The sequence below is a fragment of the Orbicella faveolata genome, unplaced genomic scaffold (genome assembly GCF_042242905.1).
Source record: "Orbicella faveolata isolate gen_17 unplaced genomic scaffold, um_ofav_v1 contig_14, whole genome shotgun sequence".
NCBI lineage: Eukaryota > Metazoa > Cnidaria > Anthozoa > Scleractinia > Merulinidae > Orbicella > Orbicella faveolata.
Window position 1 is genome coordinate 165,786 of NW_028301541.1, and position 23,914 is coordinate 189,699.

Here is a 23,914-nt window from a genome sequence, read left to right on the forward strand (position 1 = left end):
CGTGGATCCGCGCGGATATATGACGTCAGGATGGCGCAATTTGTTCTAAAAATAGAAAAATTGTCCCATATCATAGGTGCGCGCGGATCCCAAGACTTACGGTCTCCGTCCCCGATTATGGCTCCTGATTTAGGCCAAATTTAATGGGATGCGGGACACTCCGTCACCCCCTGCCTAATGGGGCCTCTCTGTTCGCGGACAAATATCTGAGCATCTTTTCGCCTCAAATGGAGGAGGGTATTGTTTACATATCCCTAAGTTTTCTAAATATATTTTCTTCTTACCAGCTCGGAGACCTATAAATATCCCAAAAAATATCCGAATATTTACTTGTCTAAGTCATTTGTAATGACACTGGGTCGAAATCGGACCCAGGCCACATTGGTGAGGATGGCAGTGGTGGGAGCGCTCGGAGGAAGGAATTGGTCCTAGTACGTTTCAAGATGGCGGTAGAAATGGAAGGACCTCTTTCTAAATGGACGAATGTAGTAAAAGGATGGCAGTATCGGTGGTTTGTTTTAGACGACAATACAGGGCTTTTGTCCTACTATACGGTGAGTACAGCTTTTACGCATTTAAGTTCCTTTGTAACACAGTGCAAATATGATTCGTGTAGGTAATGTAAAGAACGACAGAATTTTCAACTCAAGCTCGAATGTAGGATTTATAAGCTCACATGTATGGAATATATTTTTCGAGAGGTATTAAGATAAATGTTTGCTTGCAACTAAGTATAAAGAGAAGACAGAAGTTATTCGCTATACTGCAAGCTTATCTACATTGCTACAGTTGCTGTTACCCAGATTCTTAAATATAACGATAACAACAACAACAACAACAATCTTTATTTAAGCTCTATTAGATTTACAAATAAAAGAAGAAAAAAATGAGTCAATAAAGTAATTTCAGCTCTAATATTTTCAGATAGAGAGAGCACAGCCACTGACAGGCTCGACACTAACGGTAGCCAACTAGCCACAGAATAGTAGAAAGTTAGTTTTGGCTAGTACGTTTTTGACTTCCACAAGCCACTTTGGCCAGTAAACAAAATGAAATTGGCTGAACTAGTTTCTGTCTTCCTCAAGGAAGTCAAACACTAACACTTTACTCGGAAACAAGGTCAGAATTTCATCATGGACTTTCATGTTTAATTTTGGCTGTGTGGTACTTGAAAGGGTATTAAAACTGAACATGTTATTATATTGAAAGAAACATTTGACAAACAAAACAACATTTTCTGAAAGCACACACCAATATTCTTTTTTTGTTACAAAATTAGTAGCACCGTGCACAAAACATGAGCATCCTGATAAAGTCATGTGCAAAATTGTGCGGAACTGTAAAGAGAAAACATTAATTTTCATTTAGCATAACAACACATAGGTGATTTGTTATTGTGTCCATACTGACAAAACTTCCCACTGCAGAAATAATTACGTGAGAAAGATTTATTTTGTTCGACATTTAGTAGCAGTCACGTTTTGCTAACCCTGCTTTTAAAACAGTTTGAATTCTACAGCTCCTGTCTGTGAAGAGACTGAAAAAGTCTCAACAGTTTTTACAATGACATCTTGGGATCTCGATATTTTTCCAAGGAAGTCTCAAAGAGAAACAGAGTCCTGAAAGTCTTTTCGGGAAAATCGCTGGATTTTTTTTTGTGATCTGTTGGCCTGAGATATTTGATGTGAGGATAACACAAAGCATTTAAACAAAATTAAAACTGGCATAATTCGGTGATAAATTGGTTCGCCCTAGTGTTAACATTACCAGTCAAGCGTGGCACAAGGTGTGCCGACTATATGTCAACTGGTCAAGAGGTTTCAGATACAAAATTGCATTGTTTTGTTTTTCTTAAAATTCCATAATGGATGTAAGAGGGTTTTCTTACCAGCAGTAAAATAGAAAAAGCCAAAAAACAAGAGTTCTGAAATGAAACCACCTGGAAGAAGGTGTAAGGGAAGAAGGTGTAAGTCTAAAACGTCCACTGCCAAAATGCTAATACGCTCTTTTCATTTTTCACATTGTTTTATAAATACAATATATCTTGTTGTTTTATTATTGGAACTGGTTTAAGTACAATGTAATTACCAACAATATGTATTAAAGAGAGTTGCTTGCATTGTGCTTTCAAGTCTTGCTAGTAATTCTACTGTTATTGGACCTAGCCAACATCAACGCTTGGCTAGTAAAATTTTTTTTCTGGCTAGTAACATCTAAGTTGTCACTAACCACTAGGCTAGTACCGGTAAGTTGAAAAGTTAGTGTCGAGTTCTGACTCAGAAATAGCAAATTCTAGTGCTGCTAAGTGGCTGGGCCATGGCTGGGGAAAAAGAGTGAAAAAGGGAAGAAATATGACATACACCTAAACAACTGTACAAACACACAATCAAAAACAAAAAGAGAAATAAAAATGGGAAAGGGCTGTATCTGTTAAGACATCACATATTTTAGACCAGTTATGATATTTGACCCTACCCCTTACCGTGTAACAATGGAACTTCGGTATAATGAAGAGCCAAGGAGCTGGCAAAATGTTTCTATAACGAGTTGTGTTGTATTGGGGTTCTTTTCCATATATTTTGCTAATGCTGGGGCAAAGAATATCATTTGTTATACTGAGGACTTTGTTATATAGAGGTTCATTAAATCAAGGTTCCACTGTAATACGGCCACCCCGTGTAGAAGGCCAAATTTTCATGGCCTGTTGATGATCCTGTTAATGGGGTTACACTGCACAACTCTTGGGTTTGAGATTTTCTTCAAATATCCAGAGTTTAGTTCCGTTAAAATGAACATCAAATGTCTCGTAGTTGGTCCTGGTGTTGGGTAAATAATATGATTTCCTACAGGCCAGTCTAGTTTCATATTGATGAACTCTTGTCAGTGCTTTTGAAGAAGTTGCTAAAAGTAATTAGGAGTCTATTAGAATAATAGTCCTACATTAATAAAGCACTATCCAAATATATTAAATCACATATCTTAAGTACAAAAATTTATGTAAGAGAGGACTGGAGTGGGAATGACAGGCAAAGAATGAAGTGATCTTGTTTCTTAAATATAAAAATAACAACAAAGATTCGTACTGAATTTTTTACATGCATAGAATATTGAAATGTCTTGCTCTGGCCTTTAACCAGTAGCAGTTGAAGGGGTGCATGAAAAAAAGCCCAAAGTGACTCTTGATCTCATGTCAAATTCTCCTTTTTTCATTGAAGGAAGCAAGAATCAATTTGCTAGGAGAAACTTGCAGTCTATCAGATGTCACTTAAGGTCTTTTTCTGTGCACCCCTTCAATTGGATACATCACTAACTAAAGTCACTCGAGCACAAACGAAATGAGAATGAAATCATGTGACTATGGTGAATACTAAATTTCAGGTTTAGGTCCTGCCTTAATAGTACAAAGTATTGATATCATTGCTGTAATGAAGTTAAACTTAAAGTTATTGTTATTGTTGACAGTCCAAGGACAAAATGATGAGGGGAACAAGAAGAGGGTGTTTACGACTCAAGGTAAACTATATCTTGTACAATTATCAAATAGACCACATTTTTTCATGGTCTACATACCTTTTGAGACAGATATTCTCCTTTCTTTCTGCTTGGTGAGTCAAACAAGATGGAGTCTCTGCTCATAATTTGTAGATTTCCTATCTTTCCTACACAAACTAAATGAACACTCAATATGTTTATATGAAATCACATTGACACCCTTTCACAAATCCTCTGACAGTTGCCTCCTAAGTTGTATTGAGGCTACATCATTTTCACAGGTCTGGTTCAGACATCATGCCCTTGTTGAGTTGAACTCAATTGTATCAAGACACGAATGATCATTGAAGTTATATACACAACTTAAGCAGCTGCGAAATCAAATCAGCAATTAAATTTTTATCAGGCTTTAATTTCACAGCTTCTTAAGTTATGTATATAACTGCGATAATTATTCATGTCCTCATACCTTTCCCCACAGTTCAAATAATTTTATGATCTTTCAACTATTCAAGTTCAATTGTATCAAGTTTGGCTAAAGTGCAACTATTATTTTGGTGTTTAATTGTATTAAGTTTTACTTGAAGTGCCTATAAACCCCCCAAAATATTTTTACTTAGACAAATCTTTGTATAATTCTGAGCAAAATGGCACAAAAATTTTTGTTTTTGGTTAAAACCAGAATTTTCTATGGATTTTCAAAGTGACGGAAAATCGAGATTTGAAAACCCATTACCGAGCCACAGAACTTGCTGAAAGGGAATTGGTTGAGTGTAATTTGTGACGTAAAACCCGGACTGTGAGTTTCGCGTGTTGTGACTTCGATCAGAGCTGAAACAATGCCTGAGAGATGTGTTGTTTTTGGCTGTAGCAATGTTCAAAGCAAAGAGAAAGGGATACTCCTTCATCCCATACTGTTTTACGGTAAAAGTGAGTGTGAAAAGCAAAAGCGAAGGCAACTGGCGCCCATTTTATGAAGCTCGATTTGGTGTAGAAATTTTTGTAGAGCTCTACGACTCTACGCTTTCGTCACCAGTCTCCTCCTACATGTTGGAAAGATACATTACCTCCTACTTCATGGCTTCTACTGTAGTTTTGTATTGTTACTGAGGCTACCAGCCTATTTCGTAACATTTGATTTCAATTTGTAGCATATTCCTTACATATATCTCAGATAATTATATTAAAGTGTTATTAAAGTGTTATTGTGGTTCACAGTGTTTCAATCCTTTTCAATTTAAAATTCTGTATTGAGTTTACCCTCATCCATCTATGCCCTACGCTCTATGGTTCTATGTACAGGTGTAGAGGCTTACAGTTATTGTAGCCAATATTAAAGTGCATGGAGAATGTTTAGTGTTACTACGGTTTACAGTATTTTAATAATCTTTTTAATGTACAATTCTGTATTGAGTTTGCCCTCTACACTCTACACTCTGCGCTATATGTTCTACCATCTACACTCTACTCTCTACGTTCTACCAGCTACTCTCTTCAATCTATGCTCTACACTCTACAATCTCCGATCTACCAGCTATCCTCTAAGTCCATCTATGCTCTACGTTCCACCAGCTACTCTCTTCAATTTACACTCTACACTCTACGCTCTCTATGATCTACCATCTACACTCTAAGCCCATCTATGCTCTACTCTCCACATTCTACCAGCTACTTGCTCTACGCTCTACCATCTACCCTCTAAGCCCATCTACACTCTACTCTCTACGTTCTACCAGCTGCTCTCTTCGATCTACACTCTATGCTCTACGATCTACCCTCTAAGCCCATCTGCTTGGAAGGTTATTGGAATTTTTTAATTTTTTTTTTTTTAATTTTTTAACAAAGACTAGTGAAGAGCACAAAGGAAGACTTCTTGTAGTTGTAAGCTTTTTCGTTTATTTCCAGCGTGCTTCGTCTCTATCTAAGACTTCTTCAGGGAATGATTTAAACGTGCCTAAGTTTAACTTCCCATGGAAGTGAATAACTGTTGAAACAGCTGTAAATGGACGTAACAAGAAACGCCTTAATGCACATGTTATCGCATGTTGTTACATTTTGGAGGCCATACGATTAGTGCTAACTGTATGACCCCTAAAATATAAAAAAATTGAAAAAAAAGTTTAAATAATTAAAACACTAAAAAAAAGATATATTTTTTTGTTTGGAAGGGTCCCAAAGAAATCCTATTAGAGTTTCATAGTTGTCTCTATAGCAAGAATGATCGTATCAAACCTACGTACTATGTTATTGATGAAAGTAGTATATCGTTTCGTGATTTATTTCTTTACAAAGATGCTAATTTTAGCACTCTGCGGTTTTCCACCCATCAAAACCCACTAAATGAGTACCTGGACATTCCCTTTGAGTCGTTTCATCCTGCGAACAACAAGAGGGCCTTTATTAGTGGTGAGCTTATGTGCTATGCTAGAAATAGCTCCATGTTTAAAGCCTTTAGTGAAATGCGAGAAATTCTGGAAGTGCCTCTGGCTTTGTGGTTACCCAGTTGGGTTTTTACTTCCTTTATTCAGGGAGGTTAAATACAGTAACAGTACTAAATGGCTTTCGCTAAAACATAAATCGCACAACGGTAGAATGGTAGTCTTTAAATCTACATTTAACTGTAGTTGTGCTAACTGATGTGAAGGACGAATACTTAGGTCACATGACTTTGAACGCTTAGTGAAAGTTTTGCGACTGTGTAGAGATGTTGTTTACTAGTTTTTAGGGTCGTAACTCATGGTAGAGATTGCTGTTCGTTTCAAGTTTGAATAAATGGTTTAACTCAGAACCACTAACATCAAGTTGGACTTAGACTTAGACTGTATTGTCAGTTATAATTCTACTACTACTTTAGCACATCTATGTAAATTATAGTATATTTTTGGGGGGCCATACCATTAGCGCTAATCGTATGGCCCCCAAAATATAACAACACGCAATAAAAAAAATTCCAATAACCTTCCAAGCAGATGGGCTTATAGGGTAGATCGTAGAGCGTAGAGCATAGATTGAAGAGAGAAGCTGGTAGAATGTAGAGAGTAGAGCGTAGATGGGCTTAGAGAGTAGATGGTAGATGGTAAGATCAAAGAGAGAAGGTGGTAGAATGTAGAGAGTAGAGCTTAGATGGGCTTAGAGTGTAGATGGTAGATGGTAGAGCGCAGAGTGTAGATTGAAGAGAGTAAGTTGCTGGTGGAACGTAGAGTGTAGATGGGCTTAGAGGTTAGATGGTAGATTATAGAGCACAGATTGAAGAGAGTAGCTGGTAGAACATAGAGAGTAGAATGTAAATGTTAGACATATAGCGTAGAGCATAGAGCGTAGAGGGTAAACTCAATACAGAATTGTACATTAAAAAGATTATTAAAATACTGAAAACCGTAATGATACTTTAATAACACTTTAATATATATGAGATAATAAAGAAAGCCAATAAATTACAATTACAAAAACTACAGCATCACAGATGATCAAGAAACTTACACTCTCAACCCAATATATTTTATCACTCTACTGGTTTTTTAAGCCTCTAAGCTAGTGTAGAGAGTAGTCAAAAATTCTTGAACTGATAAACTCGGAAATACGTAGAGTGTAGAGTGTAGATGGTGGAACATGGAGTGTAAGAGCTTTAAGACATAGCACGTTGACTGGAGATGGAAGAGCATATAGCATAGAGCGTAGTCAGAGTAAACTCAATACAGAATTGTAAATTGAAAACCATTATTAAAACACTGCAATCTGTAATAACACTCAACATTCCCCAAGCGATATAATATTTGCTACAATAACTATACGCCAGTACATCTCTACGGTGTACGCATATCTGAGAGAAACGGAACTTAAACATTCAAAATACTACCGTAGAGTCATAGAGCTCTATGAAAATTCCTACGCCTAATTGAGCTTCATAAAACGGGCTGGTATAAGTGAAGGATGAAGTGGGTCGATTTTGTTAAATCTAAACTCTAGCCATTCCTCGTCCGCTAGCAGATTGTTGGCATATGTCTCTTGCGTGCCTTCCTCATTGCTGGCCATAGAGCTCGAGTTTGGTGAACCTTCAACTTCCAACTTGTAATCTTCCATTTCTGAGACTTTAAAATCGGAACTGGAGGACAGACTGAAGTCGTTTGAAGCCATTTCGTGATCAACATGTACGCTAATAACATGTGTCAGCCGAATAAAAATGGTTTTCACTGGCACACAAAGATAACTACACGTCTCCTTTGTTGATTGTCCTGATGCTAATGTCCAGGAATCACGTCACTAGTCCCAGTCTCCCTTTTCCCTGGTGATGGGCAGAAAAAACCTGACTTTGAAAATTCATAAAAAATTCCGGATCTGACCAAAGACAAACATTTTTGCGCCATTTTGCTCAGAATTATAAAAAGATTAAATTCTGCAAAAAAATTAGGGGTTTCTAAGCACTTTAAGCTTGACTGTAGGTTTATACACATAGTTGATCCAAATGTCAGGTTGGGTGACTGAGCTTCTCATGCTTCCTGACTCTGACCTGATGTTGATTCAAATGATGAGTTACAGTCATTCTGATGTTTAACATAATTGATCAATTAGGTTCAAGTCAATGATAGGTCGTACTGTTTAGCTTGATTAAGGGTTTCTGAGACATCCCCGTTTGTTATTTTAATAAAAACAAGACTAGAGGCTGAAATAGAAAAGAGAGTTAATATAGAGTATAGGTCTTATTTTAGATGAAAACATTCAGAAACTCTAAGCTAGTTACTAAAAAAAATATTAAAAGGTCTCTTAACAGAAGTTTAAACTATAAGAGACATTAATAAATGTTGTGCTAACATGAATGAATACTTTTATTTTAAGGGGGCAAACATTGGAATTGATGATGACGATGACAGCACGTTTACCATTAATTGTGATCAAAAGACATTTCACTTTCAAGGTATCTGAGGGCATAAAGTTAACCGTCTTTCTTTTAAAGTAAGGTGTTAGAGCCAAGCTGCTATTTTACTACGTTGCTTATGCTTAATAATAACACGTTACAATTGTCCTTTAGATTTCGAGGAGCACAAAGGTTTACTCGGAACATTTTAAACCATCAGACTTTCGAACGACCTTCTCTGGGAAACATGTATTGAGGAAAGGTTAAAATGGATTCTTGCTTTTCTTTTTTTTTGGAGAACGTACTGTCCAGCGAAATACAGATGGAACTGCACCTTTCCTCAATACCCGTTTCCCAGAGAAGGTCGTTCGAAAACCTGATCATTTAAAATGTTCCGAGCAAACCTTTGTGCTTCTCAAAATCTAAAGGGCAATTGTAATGTTTTATTATTACAGGCAATAAAGAGTACATAAGGAACATAGTAAAATAGCGGCTCAACACGTAATTCTAGTCCATCAAATTAAATGTAATTAATTACTTTGCAAACCTGAACAAATTGATTACAGATAAAGCTTGCTTATCTCAATGTCATAAAACACAATCACTAACCTGGAAGTTTTTGCCAACATCTCAACAAATTCTTACAATCCAGCTTTTCTTCGTATATTTGTTGCCTGGAAAGCGATGAGAGGTAATTCCTAACTGACCTTTTGATCTGTTATTTGAGCACAAGGGCAAACTACAAAGATCTTTATTTGGCATGATTAGCTGCAAACTCACAGATTAAACATGCATCGCCTCGATTTCATGCCTAAAGTACATGCATCATATCCAATATGGCCGCCGTGTGACAAGGGTGAATGTGGACAAAGACCAAAAACTGTAAAAAAAAATGTATGAAGCTTAATTGGTATTTCCAGAGGGGTGGTTGGGGTCTTAGAAAAACTCCCTTCCATGTTGGAGGTATGGAATCTTTTCTGGAACTGCACTTTGAAGCTAGAGGGAATTTTACACCAATTGACTGGACCCAATAATGGTCTGAATAGTTGTGACTTTCCTGTCTTCATTTAGTAAAAAATATTATAATAACTAACTCATTAATTTTTGCCAAATATTTTTTGAGGGTTTCTGAATTTATTCTTAACGATTGTAGTATGAAAGCGAGTTCCATTTTCGACGATAATTATTCTTTGTTTTCAGCTCGTGATTCAGAGGAGAGAGAACGCTGGATAAGGGCCTTAGAAGACACAATCAAAAGACATTCTCAAGCAAGAAAGGTTTTTAATGAGTAACATTTCAGTAGGCTCCAAGTAGTTTTTCTACTTTAGCTAGTGTAGGTTTTGATGATAAAAATTTGGTTGGAAGCCTTCAATTCTTGTCAAACTACACCATAATGATCACATACAACCATAGTTTTACTTGTTTCTTAGCAGGAACAATTTTTATGGTAGATTTAGCACAGTAATTAATGTGGTGTGGTCTATTTTATATTTGAATTATAAAATTGGCAAGGTGTGATATTGGTCCATTACATTCATAATGAAACTAATAGCATAACATCATGTCATGCTACTTGCTGGGATTGAGGAAGCAATTAAGTACAATAACTGTAGGATGGGTCCCCCGGAACTGATGCATGCTGACTGGTTTTTGATTCCTATGGTATCAGTATTATTTCAATCCATGAAATAAAGCAACCAAAAACAGATTTAAGCTTAAAGTTGGCTTTGTGACAGAGCCACGTAAATGCTCCTGGAATGGAATTCTACCCTGTGTGACTATCTGTTTAAGGAAACCCTTTTGATAAAGGGTCTAAATACAGAATTCCCAGAAAACTAAATGCAACTCTAACATCAGGAAAATTTGGAGATCACAATGAGCCAAGTAAAAACTAACATATAATGCGCACTTTGCGAGAATGAGCAAACAGATATCAAAGACAAAACATAACTGTCAATAAGGGTCAGGTCGACCTACATGTAGATCAAGTCCTTCTTTTACTTAGAAATTCTCTTGAAGATTTGTTTTTTAAATTTGGTAAACAGGTAGTCAAACCTCTGCCCTTTGAAATATAGAAACATGAATATTAAGTTTCAGACCAGATTTTGAAAACTTCAGCCTTTTATAAAAGCCAAAGAATACCACTTGTTGCTATAATGGTAATCTCTGTTGCTAAGAAGCCAGTCAAGGTGAAACTACAGTCTATGTGATCATTGCGGTGTACTTTGACAAAAGTTGGAAATTACCTTCTCCCTTAATTTTAATCTTTACAACATGGATCCTATGCAGTTAGAAGCAATTGTGTTGTTCCAGAAAATATCCATGGATACCCCTCCTGCGGAAGGTTTTTTAGCTTGAACCCCCCCACCCTTCCGGAAATTCCATTTTAATGTCTCACTTTCCTTTAAAAAATTGGGCTTTTGTAACCCCCCTCCCCTTAGGAGTTTCTGTTAACCTTCCGTTGGGTGGGTATGGATATTTTCTGGAACCACACATTAACTATATCAAGCTTTAGAGCAAGATTATTTCTGAAAGATCAACCTTGGCTTGTAGCTAGGACAATCACAGAACTCCTTGGATATGATATTATTTTCTTCTTAATTTAGAGAACAATGGCTGGTTTTCAGACCCTATTTGATCCCTCTCAAGAAAATTTAGAGCAACGCTTAGCAGAAGCTGAAGCGTATCAGAAGATTCTTGAACAGCAAATCAAGGTATTTCTTATCCAGGATTAAAAATTGACTCATGTTGAGCTCACAAAGGTCAATACTTTTATCTTTAGATTGCTACGAGTAACCAGATTTGTATAAAAGGAAACAAGTTTAAATGTGGAGTTAGCAAAACTGCCCAATCACACCCAGTATTCATATGTGTGCATCGTAATTCAGTTATGTGTACTAATATGGTGTGAGCAAAGTTAGCATTACTTCACCATTTGTTGGTAATGTTCTAAAACAATTGATTCTTTCCAATACTTATAGCAGCTGTTCATCTGATATGCCTAGATTAGCTAAATGCTACCAGCGGATCAGTATACTATCGTATTAGTTTTCTTAAATTCATGAGGAGAGTAAAAGTGTGTGCATCATTGAGCCATGATGCACTTGGCAAGTCTGGAGAGCACTCAAACAGCTAGATTTGCTATCAGTTGTACTTTGATCAGCTCTTACTTTTCTTTTGTCCTCTTCAAACATTGCTTGTGCATCATAACTTGATGATGCATGCTAAAGCAGTATTCATGTTAACTTTCTAACACATAGAAGCCATTCAAGGTGACTGCGCATGCAGCAAGCCTGACTGTCATTCATTCTCACAATAATGTTGACAACTAACAAAAAATACTTTATAAAAAAGAAACCCTATACGGGACAGAAACCAAAAATGCAAAGTACTCAGCACCACTAGAAATACAACTCCTGATAAAGGATCAGAGCTGAAATTTTTAGGATGGATTGGTGAGAATGTCAGTCCATGGCAGGCAGAAACAAGAACAAAGTACCCAATTTTTGAACTGCATCAGTTTTATCACCAGTGACTCGTGTGAAAAACATTTCTGAACTATTTTGTTTCACTCAGCCAGTGGAAGATTATCCTCAGTTCACTGGACAATGGTTACACTAACCCATGCTGATTATTTGTTCTTCTATCTAATCACTGTACTTAATACTCAGAGAGATAATTATTAATTAATTATTCCTTTTAGGCTCTAAACACTCACATGAGTGCTGACACAGGAGCTCACGATTCACAGGTACACTATGACTCCACTCTGTAGACACTTTATTACAGACACTTTTGTTTGCCCTGACTGAAAGCTCAGGAACGTAAAGTTTTCTCTTAGCCCACATAATTTGAACTCTAGTTGTAATATGTACAATGGACATATTTCTGTCACCCGAGTGACCATTCTCATACATTTTAGTATAGAGACTTATGACTATTTGCTTAGTTGGGTAGGTAAAATAGTTGAACATAATTTTGTGGTGGTGTAGTGTTTTAAATGGCCAAAAATGAGTTAGTTTATTTCACTTCACTGATATAGTTGCAAAATTTAAAACAGCAAAGCATCATTGCTGCATTTCTTTTTGTTTATTATTGTAGAGATATGCCATTCTCAAGGAATCATCCACTGTAAGTTTAACCTTGTGTGCACAATTATATAACTTTGCTTTATAGAGAGCTCTTAAGTTGTACCAGTGTTACTTGTTTCTTTTTGAGGACTTTTTTTCTGACGATTTACAGTTTATAGAAACTTTATTACTGCAAACCTACTGTGGAATTATGTTGTCATTCCCAAGTCAAATTATTTATTCATGAAATGTGATACTTTTCTGAACAGGTACCTGTTAACACAATGCATTTATTTTAGGGTCTGTAAATTGTTGTTCAAAATGTTTTAGTGCATTTGTTTCAATGCATTATGTGCTATAAGCTGCAGAAATGAGGTGCATACCCTTATTTTGCACTGCTTATCTATTTGTTATGAGAGGAAGATAACATTATCAATATGATAACCTATTCAAGGTAATATTTGAACAGCCAGCATCATGGGAATTAAGTGTGGGTTGCTTTGTAAGAAGATATCATTACGTGAATCATGTGAAATATTCATCAGTTGCATTTAGTTTCTGATGGCAGAATTACCTCAAATTTGCACAAGTTTAGACAAAGTTACTGCATCACCCTAGTTATTGATGGTGTGCACTGTCAGCCTTTTTAGCTAGTTACCTTTTTATTTACTTTCATTTCCTAGCTCTTGTTTTAGGATAACAGTTACAAAATTTGGCTCTTAAATATATTCAATTCCCAGTATTTCCTTTTTTATAGTCTTATTGTTGGTCATCTTGATATGAGGTGGACAGCTCTAGAGAGAAAATGAGATAGGATATAGAACTATGCATTATCTATTAAAGAAATGGTTCATGCTTAGTGTGTATATATCGAGTTATGGATACACGTGGGAAGTTTGGATAACACAAGAGAAGCACAATAAATAATGAATGGATAAGGAAAACAAAGGATCCTATTCGCTGGTTAAAAACGTGCCACAATCAGTTCAGTGACAGTTGAGTGAGAACGCTTCATTTGGTTTCTAAAATTGTCAATTAAGAATTTGCTTATTTGAATTAATGCAAATGTAGGCAAACAACGTCAAAATACTCAAGTTTTAGTAAATATCTTAGCTTGGCAAAGGTCAAAGTGCAAAGTACGGTTTGGATTGTTCAGAATGCTGAAACTTTAGCAAAAGGAACTTGCAGTTTAACTCAATGGAAACTTTGCTTTTAAAAATTAATGAAGTTACACACATCGTGTTATTTATGTTATTTTATGCGTATATAGAGAGATTTAGCATGATGGCTCAATATCAATTAGGTATTACCAGTGTGTGCACTATGTTATAATAATTTATTCATCATTAATTTTCTTTGAATGATGGCCTGCTACTTTGCAATGAAAAAACAGTAATTGGTACAAATTTGTTTTCATTCATTTTGATAGCAGTCTTGGTTTAATCATGCTTTGATCAAAATCATTACTGAGATACAATCAGCAACATCTACTTCATATCCTTAAATTAATCAAGTCATTTCATTTTCAAATGACATTTTCTGTTTTTTCTTTTTTTTGATAAGTGCAGTATGGTTACCAAAATTTTCTTTATTTCACAGAAAATGCTGGAATCAATGAATTGTTGTTTGAAGCACATGTATACATTGAAGGTAACCGCCATTACAGTATCATTATAACCACTACTGAGTACTCTTTGTGTAAGACAGTTTTCTTTTTTTTTTTTTTATCATGGCTAATGATCAAGCAAGTTTCAATTTTATACAATAAATTATTTATTTTTTTAAAAAAGGCTAGAGCAATGCAACCTATTGTGACTTCCTAAGTTGTTTTTGGCTGCCTTTTTATTGGGAATGAGTGGGGTTTTAATTCAAATATTGTGGTTTTGACAGGTATTTATTTGAGAAGTGTTCTTTGTCAAGCGTGGGCAGTTGATCTAAGACATGCTAATAACTGTCATCAATCTGTATCTTTGAACACATTATGCTGGTAATAATTAATATGCAAGTCAAATGTACCATAATATCTTTAATGGAATCTATATTCCAGGAAGAATGTGAAAAATCAGCTGAGAGTTCTTTAACTTGTGATGAGCCAATGATGCCTGTAGTCAATGATCATTATTCTGCCAAGATGTCAAACCTTTCCCTTGACAGCAGTACAGCCGATAACAAAGACCAGCAAGACACAGAATCCACAGTAGAAAAAAGAACTTTGAAGCCCAGTAAGAGTGATTCCTCACTCAATGTTAGGGACAAAACATCCTCAGTTTCCAGTGATGAAGGATATGACCTACAACCTTCTAAAGCAACGTCAAAATCCAACCATGAACTCTCAACAGCTGTAAGAAATGTTCCCTCTCACCTGCCGTTAGAAATGCCTAATCTACTTCCACAAGTTGGTTACTCTGTGTCACCCACCCGAGATGGACATGTGGTGCCATTCACGTCATACTCAAGTAGTGAAGATGAAGATGACGTGGAATTCTTCGATGCAGATGAGTATCATGATTTAGAATCAGCTCCATCAAGGTTAGTTTGAAACCTTTTATTAGTAAGGAACTATATTCAGTTGTCAAGGAGTCTAGGATGAGTTGAACCCATGATCTTCCACACACCAAACAAATGCTCTGACTGAGTAATGAAATACAGTAACAACAATACTTTATTTACTCTAGACACTTGATACACATTTGCATAGAAAATTACAAAAACTTACAATGATTTAAGGAAAAGATATGCGCTTAAAGTCGAGCCAGGGGGATTTATGTCCCGGGGACGTATGTTGTGCTGGGTCATTTGTGTGACATATGTTGTGCCTTCTGCTAGGATTAGTGACGAAACCTTTGTTTGTGTTACTTTATCTCTGGTATCTGAGCAACATAACTACACTACTCGAAGTGCATCTCTACAACACTTAAATCCCGGTTTCTCCAGAATAAATATAAGGAAATTTTGCCCCACTGTTATTGGATGTTACTATTGGAATGACCTTCCTTTATCTATACGTAACTTAGCGACTAGAAAACGTTTTTAAAAAGCACTCTTCCAGTATTATTTTGCTCAGTATTAATTAATTCATACCTCTTCCTCTCCTATGTTAAGTTAACTTTTTTACCCTAATCATTATTATCAATTAAACAGGGGCATCTAATTAGCTTGCTATATTTTTGCCCTTTTCCATTTCTCCTCTTACTTGTTTACTTTATATTTGTCTTTGTAATTTTAGAATGGAATAAATAAATAAAATGAAAAAATGAAAATGTGAGAGACGTGCTAAGTTAAACCTCACAAAATATATGAACTACCTGCAGGGCTTTCAGTTACTTTTGAGTCACCTGTTTTCGTTATTTTTATACCCAAAAACTGTTGCTTTGTGGGTGAATTATGGATTAACAAGAGGCAAGTTCACCCATAGCACCAAAGGCCCACATGACCATATGTTATGGGGTACAGCCTTGAATGAAAGCACTGTTTTCTTCTTGCTTATTTCAGGAAATATGGTGGGTAAAATTATCAGGAAATCAGAAAATAATCAGAAAACACCAAAGGTTGCAAATCTGCACTTCATCTGACTGATTAACATTCACTACATATACATTTAAATAAAGCCTTCATTTTCACCATTTTCCCAAGCCTCCACAGTAGTGCTAAACAGAGTTATTATTTCTTGTAGCTCGCCTCCCCAGAGTAACCCATTCTCTGCATCCAAGAAATGGATGGATCGTGGTGAGTAGCATTTTGTTTGGTTACAGCTGTCAAAGAATGCAATTTTGGAAGTCAAAATCTTGTGTTTTAAGATGCTCTTAGCCCGAGAGTGTTTTAACTTTTACGATGACCCATCCATGGTGCAGCCCCTTGATAAATTGTTCAAACATGTCAACTGTCGAATAACCCAGATCTAGTGGCACGCTGGCACTCAGCTGTAGATGATTACGTCGTTGTACCATACCATTAAAGAAATATTTAAGTTGATTTTCTTTCTGTTGCACATACGTAATTTTTTCATTTTTTTTTTCTTAATTTGACATGTAAATAACATACATGTGTTGAAATGTGGCAGCTTATCTTTGCAGCTAAGCCCGGCAGAAAAGAAAAATAGTTCGAAATAGCAAGGGTTCGAAATACCTGGGTCAACATTAACAATAATATTACCATGAATGAAAATTAGTACATAATCAATACGATGGAATGTAAGAGGATGCCCAGGACGAAGTTAGTTACAGTAAAGCCAAGTTTTAGTGTTACAGCTGTTTTCTGGCCTGATATGTACCAATAAAGTTCGAAATAAACAGAGTTGATTTTTAGTCAAAAAGAAACTAATACCATGTGAATGACAGCAAGTTAGAAACAAATGAGCTCAATATAGTTGATAGTAAATGACTGAAAAAAACAAAGGCAAATCTCAGGCTTTGAGTTTGAAGTAATGGGAAGTTCAAAATAAACGAGGACGCATTAACTGGGTCCAGTTGTAATATGTGTTCTATCAAGAACATTCAACTTTCTTTTTGTTTACCTTATAACATTTTACTTACTTACTTAGTATACTTACTTACTTTAGTCTTTTAGATGGTAACGTAAATGTATCTATTTGTTATACTTCCCACCTCAAATACGTTTTCCGATTGGAGGAGAACGTGTCAGGTGTCGTGGGTCAAAACTCACTAACTCCCTAGGGAAACAACAACTTGAACTTTCGACTCGCAGGTGATCAGGCTCATTGAAACCGCGGCAAATTTTTCGAGTCAGCCGGCGTCAAGCAAACGATTTCTTCTCAGTTTTTTTCCTATTTTCGAGTTAGGAAGTATAACAAAACACTTAATGACTGGCCCCGCGGGAAACAGCGAGTTTCGTTTCCCCTCGACCTCAATGTTCCCCTCGGATTCGCCACGGGGAACATTGAGGGTGTCGGGGAAACAAAACTCACTGTTTCCCTTGGGGCCAGTCATTAAGTGCTCATTATTTGACTGCTTTGTTGATCTACCAGTATATGCAATGTAGACCTTATGCTACGGATTAAGGGGCCAGTGGTTTAGTCCGGCTGAAGTGTTCACGTGATATTCTTGGACAAAATATCTTACTTTCCTCCTGGGCTCTTGTTACTCAAAGGACCGATCGTCAATTTCACTAAAACGTTCGTAATTTAATTATGTTAATTCATCTTATAGCCACGTGAAAATAGGTTACGAGAGCATCGTTAAGCTGCTCTGGAAAATACTTGGGGACCCTACAAGGGATTAGTGTCTCCTGGCTATGTTCCAGGAGATTATTTTGATGAAAATCTTCTCTTGATATGATTTAGATGAGTATGAAATAGAGGACGGGGACACAACAGGAGGAGATCGTAAGTCTAATATATCAGTTGCCTTTGATAACTTAGGTTGTGGTGACAACAACAACAACAAAACTTTAATAAAGTGGTGTTTCATTTTCTTTTTAAACAAAGAAAATGACGATGAGTTTTTACATCTTCGACGATCGAATTCCATACTAATGGGCCTTGAAATCTTATATTCAATATTCTGTAATTTGTTCTTGCTTTTGGAAGATAATAAGACTGTTTTGCAGGAAGCCTTGTGTTATAGTTATGGATGTGTGTTATTTTAGTGAAGAAAGTAACAAAACACAAAGATTGCTATAGAGTTACTAGGTCAAAAAACTTATAATGTCGAGAGACTTAAACAAGACACAGGTCAAAAATGGATATATAAGAGCATAATATAAGCTTGAAAGAAAATCTAGACCTGCATAATACCGAAGTTTACAGAGAGGACCAGTACTTCTTCTGGGAACATTGAAATACACGCTTTAAGAGCTACCAATGTGTTTTTAATATTTCATGTCCTGTTGCCTGTGCAACCTTTTTAATTTTGGGTAACTTGGAAAGGAATTAGAAGAGCGTTTGACTTCGGAGGGAAACTCACATATGAGTGATGCGTGAGACTGGAATGGACTGGCTGGCCAAGAGACGAGTCCTAAACATTCCCATGACAAAAACTGTAGTTACTGCGGCTTACGCCCCGTCAGTACCATATTCCTCCCTGAGTTTTCAGCGTTTATCGGTTTTTTTTTTCGGCTTAATCAGTGCTTCAGCGTTCCACTCTCTAGAGACTGTGTCCACTAAAACATTGTCTGTATCGGTGTTCACTCATCAACACACATCATTGCATTAGTGACGAATCAGGTTTATTGCCGGAGTTAACCTCTAGTTTCAGTAGATTTGTGTCTGTGAGCTCGACTGTGGTTTAAGGACGTTCGCGCGAAAATTTTCCAACATTGATTTTTTTCTGAGACTTCTACCACTGTAAGATGATGAGTTAGTTATGTCAGAAATGTGAAATATGGGGGGTCACCGACTTCGTTTTTCGAACATGCCCGGAAGAACACCCTAAATCTGCAAAAATCGGGCTTCAGTTGTTTGCGAATAAGGCCACATAGTCTGTAAGCCCCAAAATATTGCAATTAGATCTTTAAGTGAAATGTTCTCTGCCAAATATTGTTTAAGTGGACCTATTAAGTGAATTTAATCAACCGGTGAGGTTCCTTAAAGAACAAGTTTGTGTATAGCGACCATAGTTTCACGCGCCTTGCAGCCGCGAGATGACAGGATTCGATGTCCCGTGGACAGAAATCTTGAAATTTTTTTAAATTCCCACATTGATCTTTTGTTCATTTTTGGACAATGTGGAGATAATTGTAAATAAAATCTGTTTCTGGAAAGAAAAGTTTGGGTCACCGAAAGTCCAAGATCGTTAAATCCAAGCAAAGTTATAACAATGGCGATCTGCCATTTTCAAACAGTTCTTGTTGTCACGTGCGCATGTATGAAACTGCGAAGATTCAAACCTAATCCTAACCCTTTGACATTTCGCAACTTTGGCGGTCTCCCATTTTCTTTATTCACGATGACTGGGAAGTTGGCGATATCCGGGGTCAGCTAGCCGTTTTTGCACCTTTCTGTTCCATGTTTTAGAGGAAAATGTCAATAGCATACTTTATGAATTCTCTGCGCCGAATACGATTCAAGGAGATGAGTTTGGGATGCTTATGGAATACGTTACCAATTTACGTTCGAGACGTGACAGTAAACGTCATAAACGTTTGCTAAAGTGGACAGAAAACTGCTATTAACTCACACGGGTAGGGATCGAGAGGCCTCCATAAATAAATACAACATGGGTGGTTGGTCAGATATTGAATCTCGAATTCAAGCTTTTGCCGGAACAATCCTTAATGTCAACATGTCAAGGACGCCTTCTTTTCTTTCCTTTCAGTGCTCTTACAAGAGAAATTACTCTAAAGAACTCAAAAGCCGGTCGGAGTACTTCACGTAACATAAGAGAGTCTGAAGAATCCATTGCAGTGATCATTATCTTCCAAGTATCGCGCTTGCAGATTTCATTTCTTTTTCGAAGAATCAGAGTTTATTTTTACATATTCATATGTCGAATATTTGCGATCAAATGTGTACGATCGTCTATAAATCCACGGCACGCTAAATGTGACGCGCAAATAACTGGACTGCCTCACATACCGGTAGTTTATTTAGTCTCGAAAACCGACAATCATAAACAAAGGTAATGAGATTGTAAAATTGAATCTATTTTTTTTTATTGTTCTCTTTGAACAAGCTTATTATTTGAAATTGTCACTGGTGCTGGTGTCAGTAGACACGTTTGGTTAATGTGATCTTCATAACTCTTGACGTCATAAGCCACGCCACGGCGGCAAATGTGACGCATTTTGTTTGGCTCAAATACGACCATTTCAAAAACATTTCATCACGAATTTGCAGTAGAAATGGCGAAAACGAATCAAGGTAACGTTGACTGTAATAATGCTAAGACGTACATACTAAAACAAATTTAGGGGTGCGATTGGACGAAGGTTTTTCCATAGTTAGTTTTTGTGAAAACTTTACTTTTCCAACCTTCTGTTGTCTCTGCTGGAAGAAGCGAACTTTGAACAGCAATTCAAGGGATTTTGATTCATATCGCAATGATGAAATCCTAACATTGAACCATGTTGTTATTTTTTGTAGTTGATGCAATTGACAAACACAGTAGTGTTATTACACATTTGTTATCTCAAGTGCGTCTTGGAATGGACTTGACAAAGGTAACGTGAATTCAGTATCAGTGGCAATAACATCACTTTGTCGGATGTCCATTTTACATGAAACAGATAGATAAGAAAATCAATCAATCAATCAATCAATCAATAAACACATAAAAAGAATAAGTGAATTAACAAATAATGAGTGAATGACATAATGAAGGAGAGAAAAAAGACTTCATGAGTGAATGAGTGAACGAATGAGCTGACGTATGGTATTTTTCCATACCATTATTACTACAGTTTGACTGACGCCATGCTGTCGGATGTTCTCTGTAGGTTGTTTTACCAACGTTTATTCTTGAGAGACGATCTTTGTTGGAAATGTACGCAGATTTCTTTGCACATCCTGACCTGTTTGTTGAGTAAGTTAAAGAATTATTTGCTGTAGTTACTTTCCGCCATTTTTATTATTAAATCCAATGTTAATTTTTGCATTTTTATATTTTAGTTCTGTTAATTTTTTAAGATAGCTGTGTCTTATGTTTTCATTGTGTCAGTAATAGCCTCTTCAGTGTTTTTGTGTCTCTGCATCCATTCAGTAATTGTTCAACTGCCGTGCAAGTCTCACAAGCGTGTCTTTTTCATGGTTCGCACAGGCCTGAAAAAGTCCTGGAAGTTAGAAACGCTAGGTTGTCTCCTTGAAAAGGCCTTGAAAACTTGAGACTGTAACATGAAAAGTAATATCGACTTGGATATACAACCTGCAACTGGAGACAAACATTTGAAGTCAGATAAAGTTGATTTCGTTGATATAGAAATTAAGTAATATCCAGTACCTAACAGCAAAGGTAATCACCCTTCTTTCAGTGGAGCCCTGAGTATTGTGTACGTTTGTGTTCCCACCTGTCCCCTTCCCATGATAGTTCTAAGGACAACGAGTCCTTGAATGTTGCTGAATTGTCTTTGAAAAAATGCTATTCAGTCTCTATGAACCATGTACTTTTTTTATTATTTTCAATGTGTTCTCGTTGCTGATTGTGTGTTTGCAGTATTGTGAACTATTCGGATCCTAAAGATCGTATGGTAGCAGTCGTCAGATGGTATCTGTCTGCATTCCATGCTGGTCGTAAGGTATGTTGCTTGTTCTTCTTGTTAATTCATTCGTTCGGGGACCCGAACATTTCCCAATTCTTATTACCCAATCAGAGAAAAGCCCGAGCACTTTGCGAATTTTTTCACAGGAGGTTGTCGCCATCAGAATAGGTTGATTTAACAAGAGAACGGGAACGTCACTTGACGACGGCGCGCGCAGTACAAATACCCAAATATGGTCGAATTAGACCAGAATCCAGGTTATTCCGCGCACCCTGCAGTCGTCATCTGACGTTCCCGTCCTGTTGCTAAATCAGCCTAATATGTCATGTTGGTAAACAGCGTGACCAACACTAGTTGCAAATAATTGTCTCAGTAACGATTCTGAGCGGAACAAAACGTGCTTTGTAGAACGCTTGACACCACATTGTTCTTCATTGACTAATTTGTAGTTGCCTCAGTTTTGATGTTGTAATGATCTTAAGTAGATGTTGCTATTTTATTTTACAGGGTTCTGTAGCAAAGAAGCCGTACAATCCTATATTGGGAGAGACGTTCCGTTGTTTCTGGGTGCTGCCTGAATGTGAGACGTCAAGAACAGAGGTGAATTAACACAGCATTATCGTTCTCAGGGAGCGGGTAGAAAAAGGCTTAACGCTTAGTTTACAACATGCTTTTTGTGATATCTTCAAATGGAAGAAAATGTAAATAAAAATAGTTAACTAAAGTAGCAGAAGATTGCGATAATAAAGGAACATGGGTTGCTAATTACGTTTTCCGTTATTTTGTAGAAATGTCAAATCGACGGTCCAGTGCCTTGGGCTTCTGAAGATGACGTCACTTTTCTTGCTGAGCAAGTATCCCATCATCCTCCAAGTGAGTGCTAATCGTGCAACATCAAATGTCACGTTAATATCAAGTGACATAAAGCTATTTTGTAGAAAAAAAATTCAAAACTTTTCACCTATCCTCCAACGCATGCAATTTTATTTGAGTTTCAATAACTCTCTCTTTATCTTTCTTGCTAGTTTCTGCCTTCTATGCAGAGAACTTTAGTAAACAGATTTCTTTCAACGCGCATATTTGGACCAAGTCAAAGTTCTTGGGATTGTCAGTTGGAGTAGAAAACATTGGACAAGGTAACAAATGTTCTTCATACACAGTTGAACTCTTTTCCGATTTTTTTAGGCACTTGATTTATGAACAGTCTGTTCGCTTACTCCACGTGTTTCAGTTAAGGTGATTCCTTAAGTTGCATTGCGCATCCCTACTGCGCACGATTTTCGCGTCATTAGCGCGCGCACATGAGCGCGTGCACGTACAAAACGTAAGAGACTTCCCTCAAACTAAACTTGATAGCGAAATAAATGCTCCTTTTCTCTTAAACGAGAACGGTGACCCCCACTTTTATTTCATAATTTCAATGAGAACGATATCCTCAATAATTGAGAAAAAAATTAGCAGAAATCTATGGCTTCTTTTTTGGCAAATGAAATAAATACTACAGAGGGAGACACAACGGGCCCAACAGCGCATGTCCAAATTATGTTTCCTTTAAAGGATAAAAAAAATGCAGGGTATTTGAAGACATTTTTTTCTGGGACGTAGATGAATGAACAATCAAAGAAAGTCAAACTCTGTGTGATATAACAAGCTGCATTGAAAAATAATCGAGCTTATTTGTTGCGCACGGAAATTACCAAAAGTCGCCTAAATAACCGTATTTGTCAGCATTGTGGCGTGAAAACAAGCACGGTGACCCCCTCTTTTTACTACGTTTTTGATATCTCCTTGTCATGTAACAACAGCATACCAAGTTTCATCGGAAATCTATGGCGGGTTCTTTTCCCAGGGAGTCACCTTTACGGTGCCTACTTTTGCTAGTGCGCACATGTTCTGCGCATTACGCAAGGCATGGTTTACCGCCACGCGCGCGCTAAGGTTGGCATTGATGTAATCAACTACGCTACCAAGCACACGACTAAAGTGAAAGCAATATTTTCGTACCGTGACCACAGGGAGCACACAATCTTGCTGAGTAAGAAGAGAGTAAATAAAGGAATGAAGAGAATGAATAGTTAACCTTTGTCGGTACCAAACGCGTCATCCAGCGCGCGCTTGAGCTCCCCTCCATCTCCCACACATGCTTTTTTGACACGACAAATCTTTACAAACCCCTCCCCCGGTTCGCAGTTTTTTTTGCGCGTCCGGGTCGCCCGATCTCCGCACGCAAATGAAATGTCGCGAGTTAATACCTGAAGCGTGTTAGCGAGATTCCGCGTTTAAAACTGGGAGCTGAGGAAGGATTTTGTTAAGATTTGTCTTGTCAAAAAACATGTGTGGGAGATGGAGG

At 37.0% G+C, this 23,914-nt stretch overlaps 1 protein-coding gene across 2 annotated transcripts in view; it reads left to right on the top strand.

Moving 5' to 3' along the window:
* The first annotated feature begins 314 nt into the window (after window positions 1-314).
* The window catches only part of LOC110062725 (oxysterol-binding protein-related protein 9-like), a 28,862-nt gene continuing 5,262 nt past the window's right edge, over window positions 315-23,914 (top strand). The window contains exons 1-17 of one of the 2 annotated variants that reach the window (XM_089286093.1): window positions 315-554; window positions 3,463-3,513; window positions 8,326-8,404; window positions 9,545-9,612; window positions 10,951-11,058; window positions 12,048-12,095; window positions 12,446-12,475; window positions 14,014-14,064; window positions 14,462-14,943; window positions 16,088-16,140; window positions 17,714-17,755; window positions 20,453-20,529; window positions 20,806-20,891; window positions 21,519-21,600; window positions 22,072-22,164; window positions 22,353-22,437; window positions 22,590-22,700. In XM_089286093.1, the coding sequence (XP_089142219.1) occupies window positions 444-554; window positions 3,463-3,513; window positions 8,326-8,404; window positions 9,545-9,612; window positions 10,951-11,058; window positions 12,048-12,095; window positions 12,446-12,475; window positions 14,014-14,064; window positions 14,462-14,943; window positions 16,088-16,140; window positions 17,714-17,755; window positions 20,453-20,529; window positions 20,806-20,891; window positions 21,519-21,600; window positions 22,072-22,164; window positions 22,353-22,437; window positions 22,590-22,700 (1,657 nt within the window). In that variant the 5' untranslated portion in view covers window positions 315-443. Of the gene's footprint in view, window positions 555-3,462; window positions 3,514-8,325; window positions 8,405-9,544; window positions 9,622-10,950; window positions 11,059-12,047; window positions 12,096-12,445; window positions 12,476-14,013; window positions 14,065-14,461; window positions 14,944-16,087; window positions 16,141-17,713; window positions 17,756-20,452; window positions 20,530-20,805; window positions 20,892-21,518; window positions 21,601-22,071; window positions 22,165-22,352; window positions 22,438-22,589; window positions 22,701-23,914 lie in introns of both variants that reach the window. The other variant, XM_089286091.1, reaches the window with a different exon arrangement.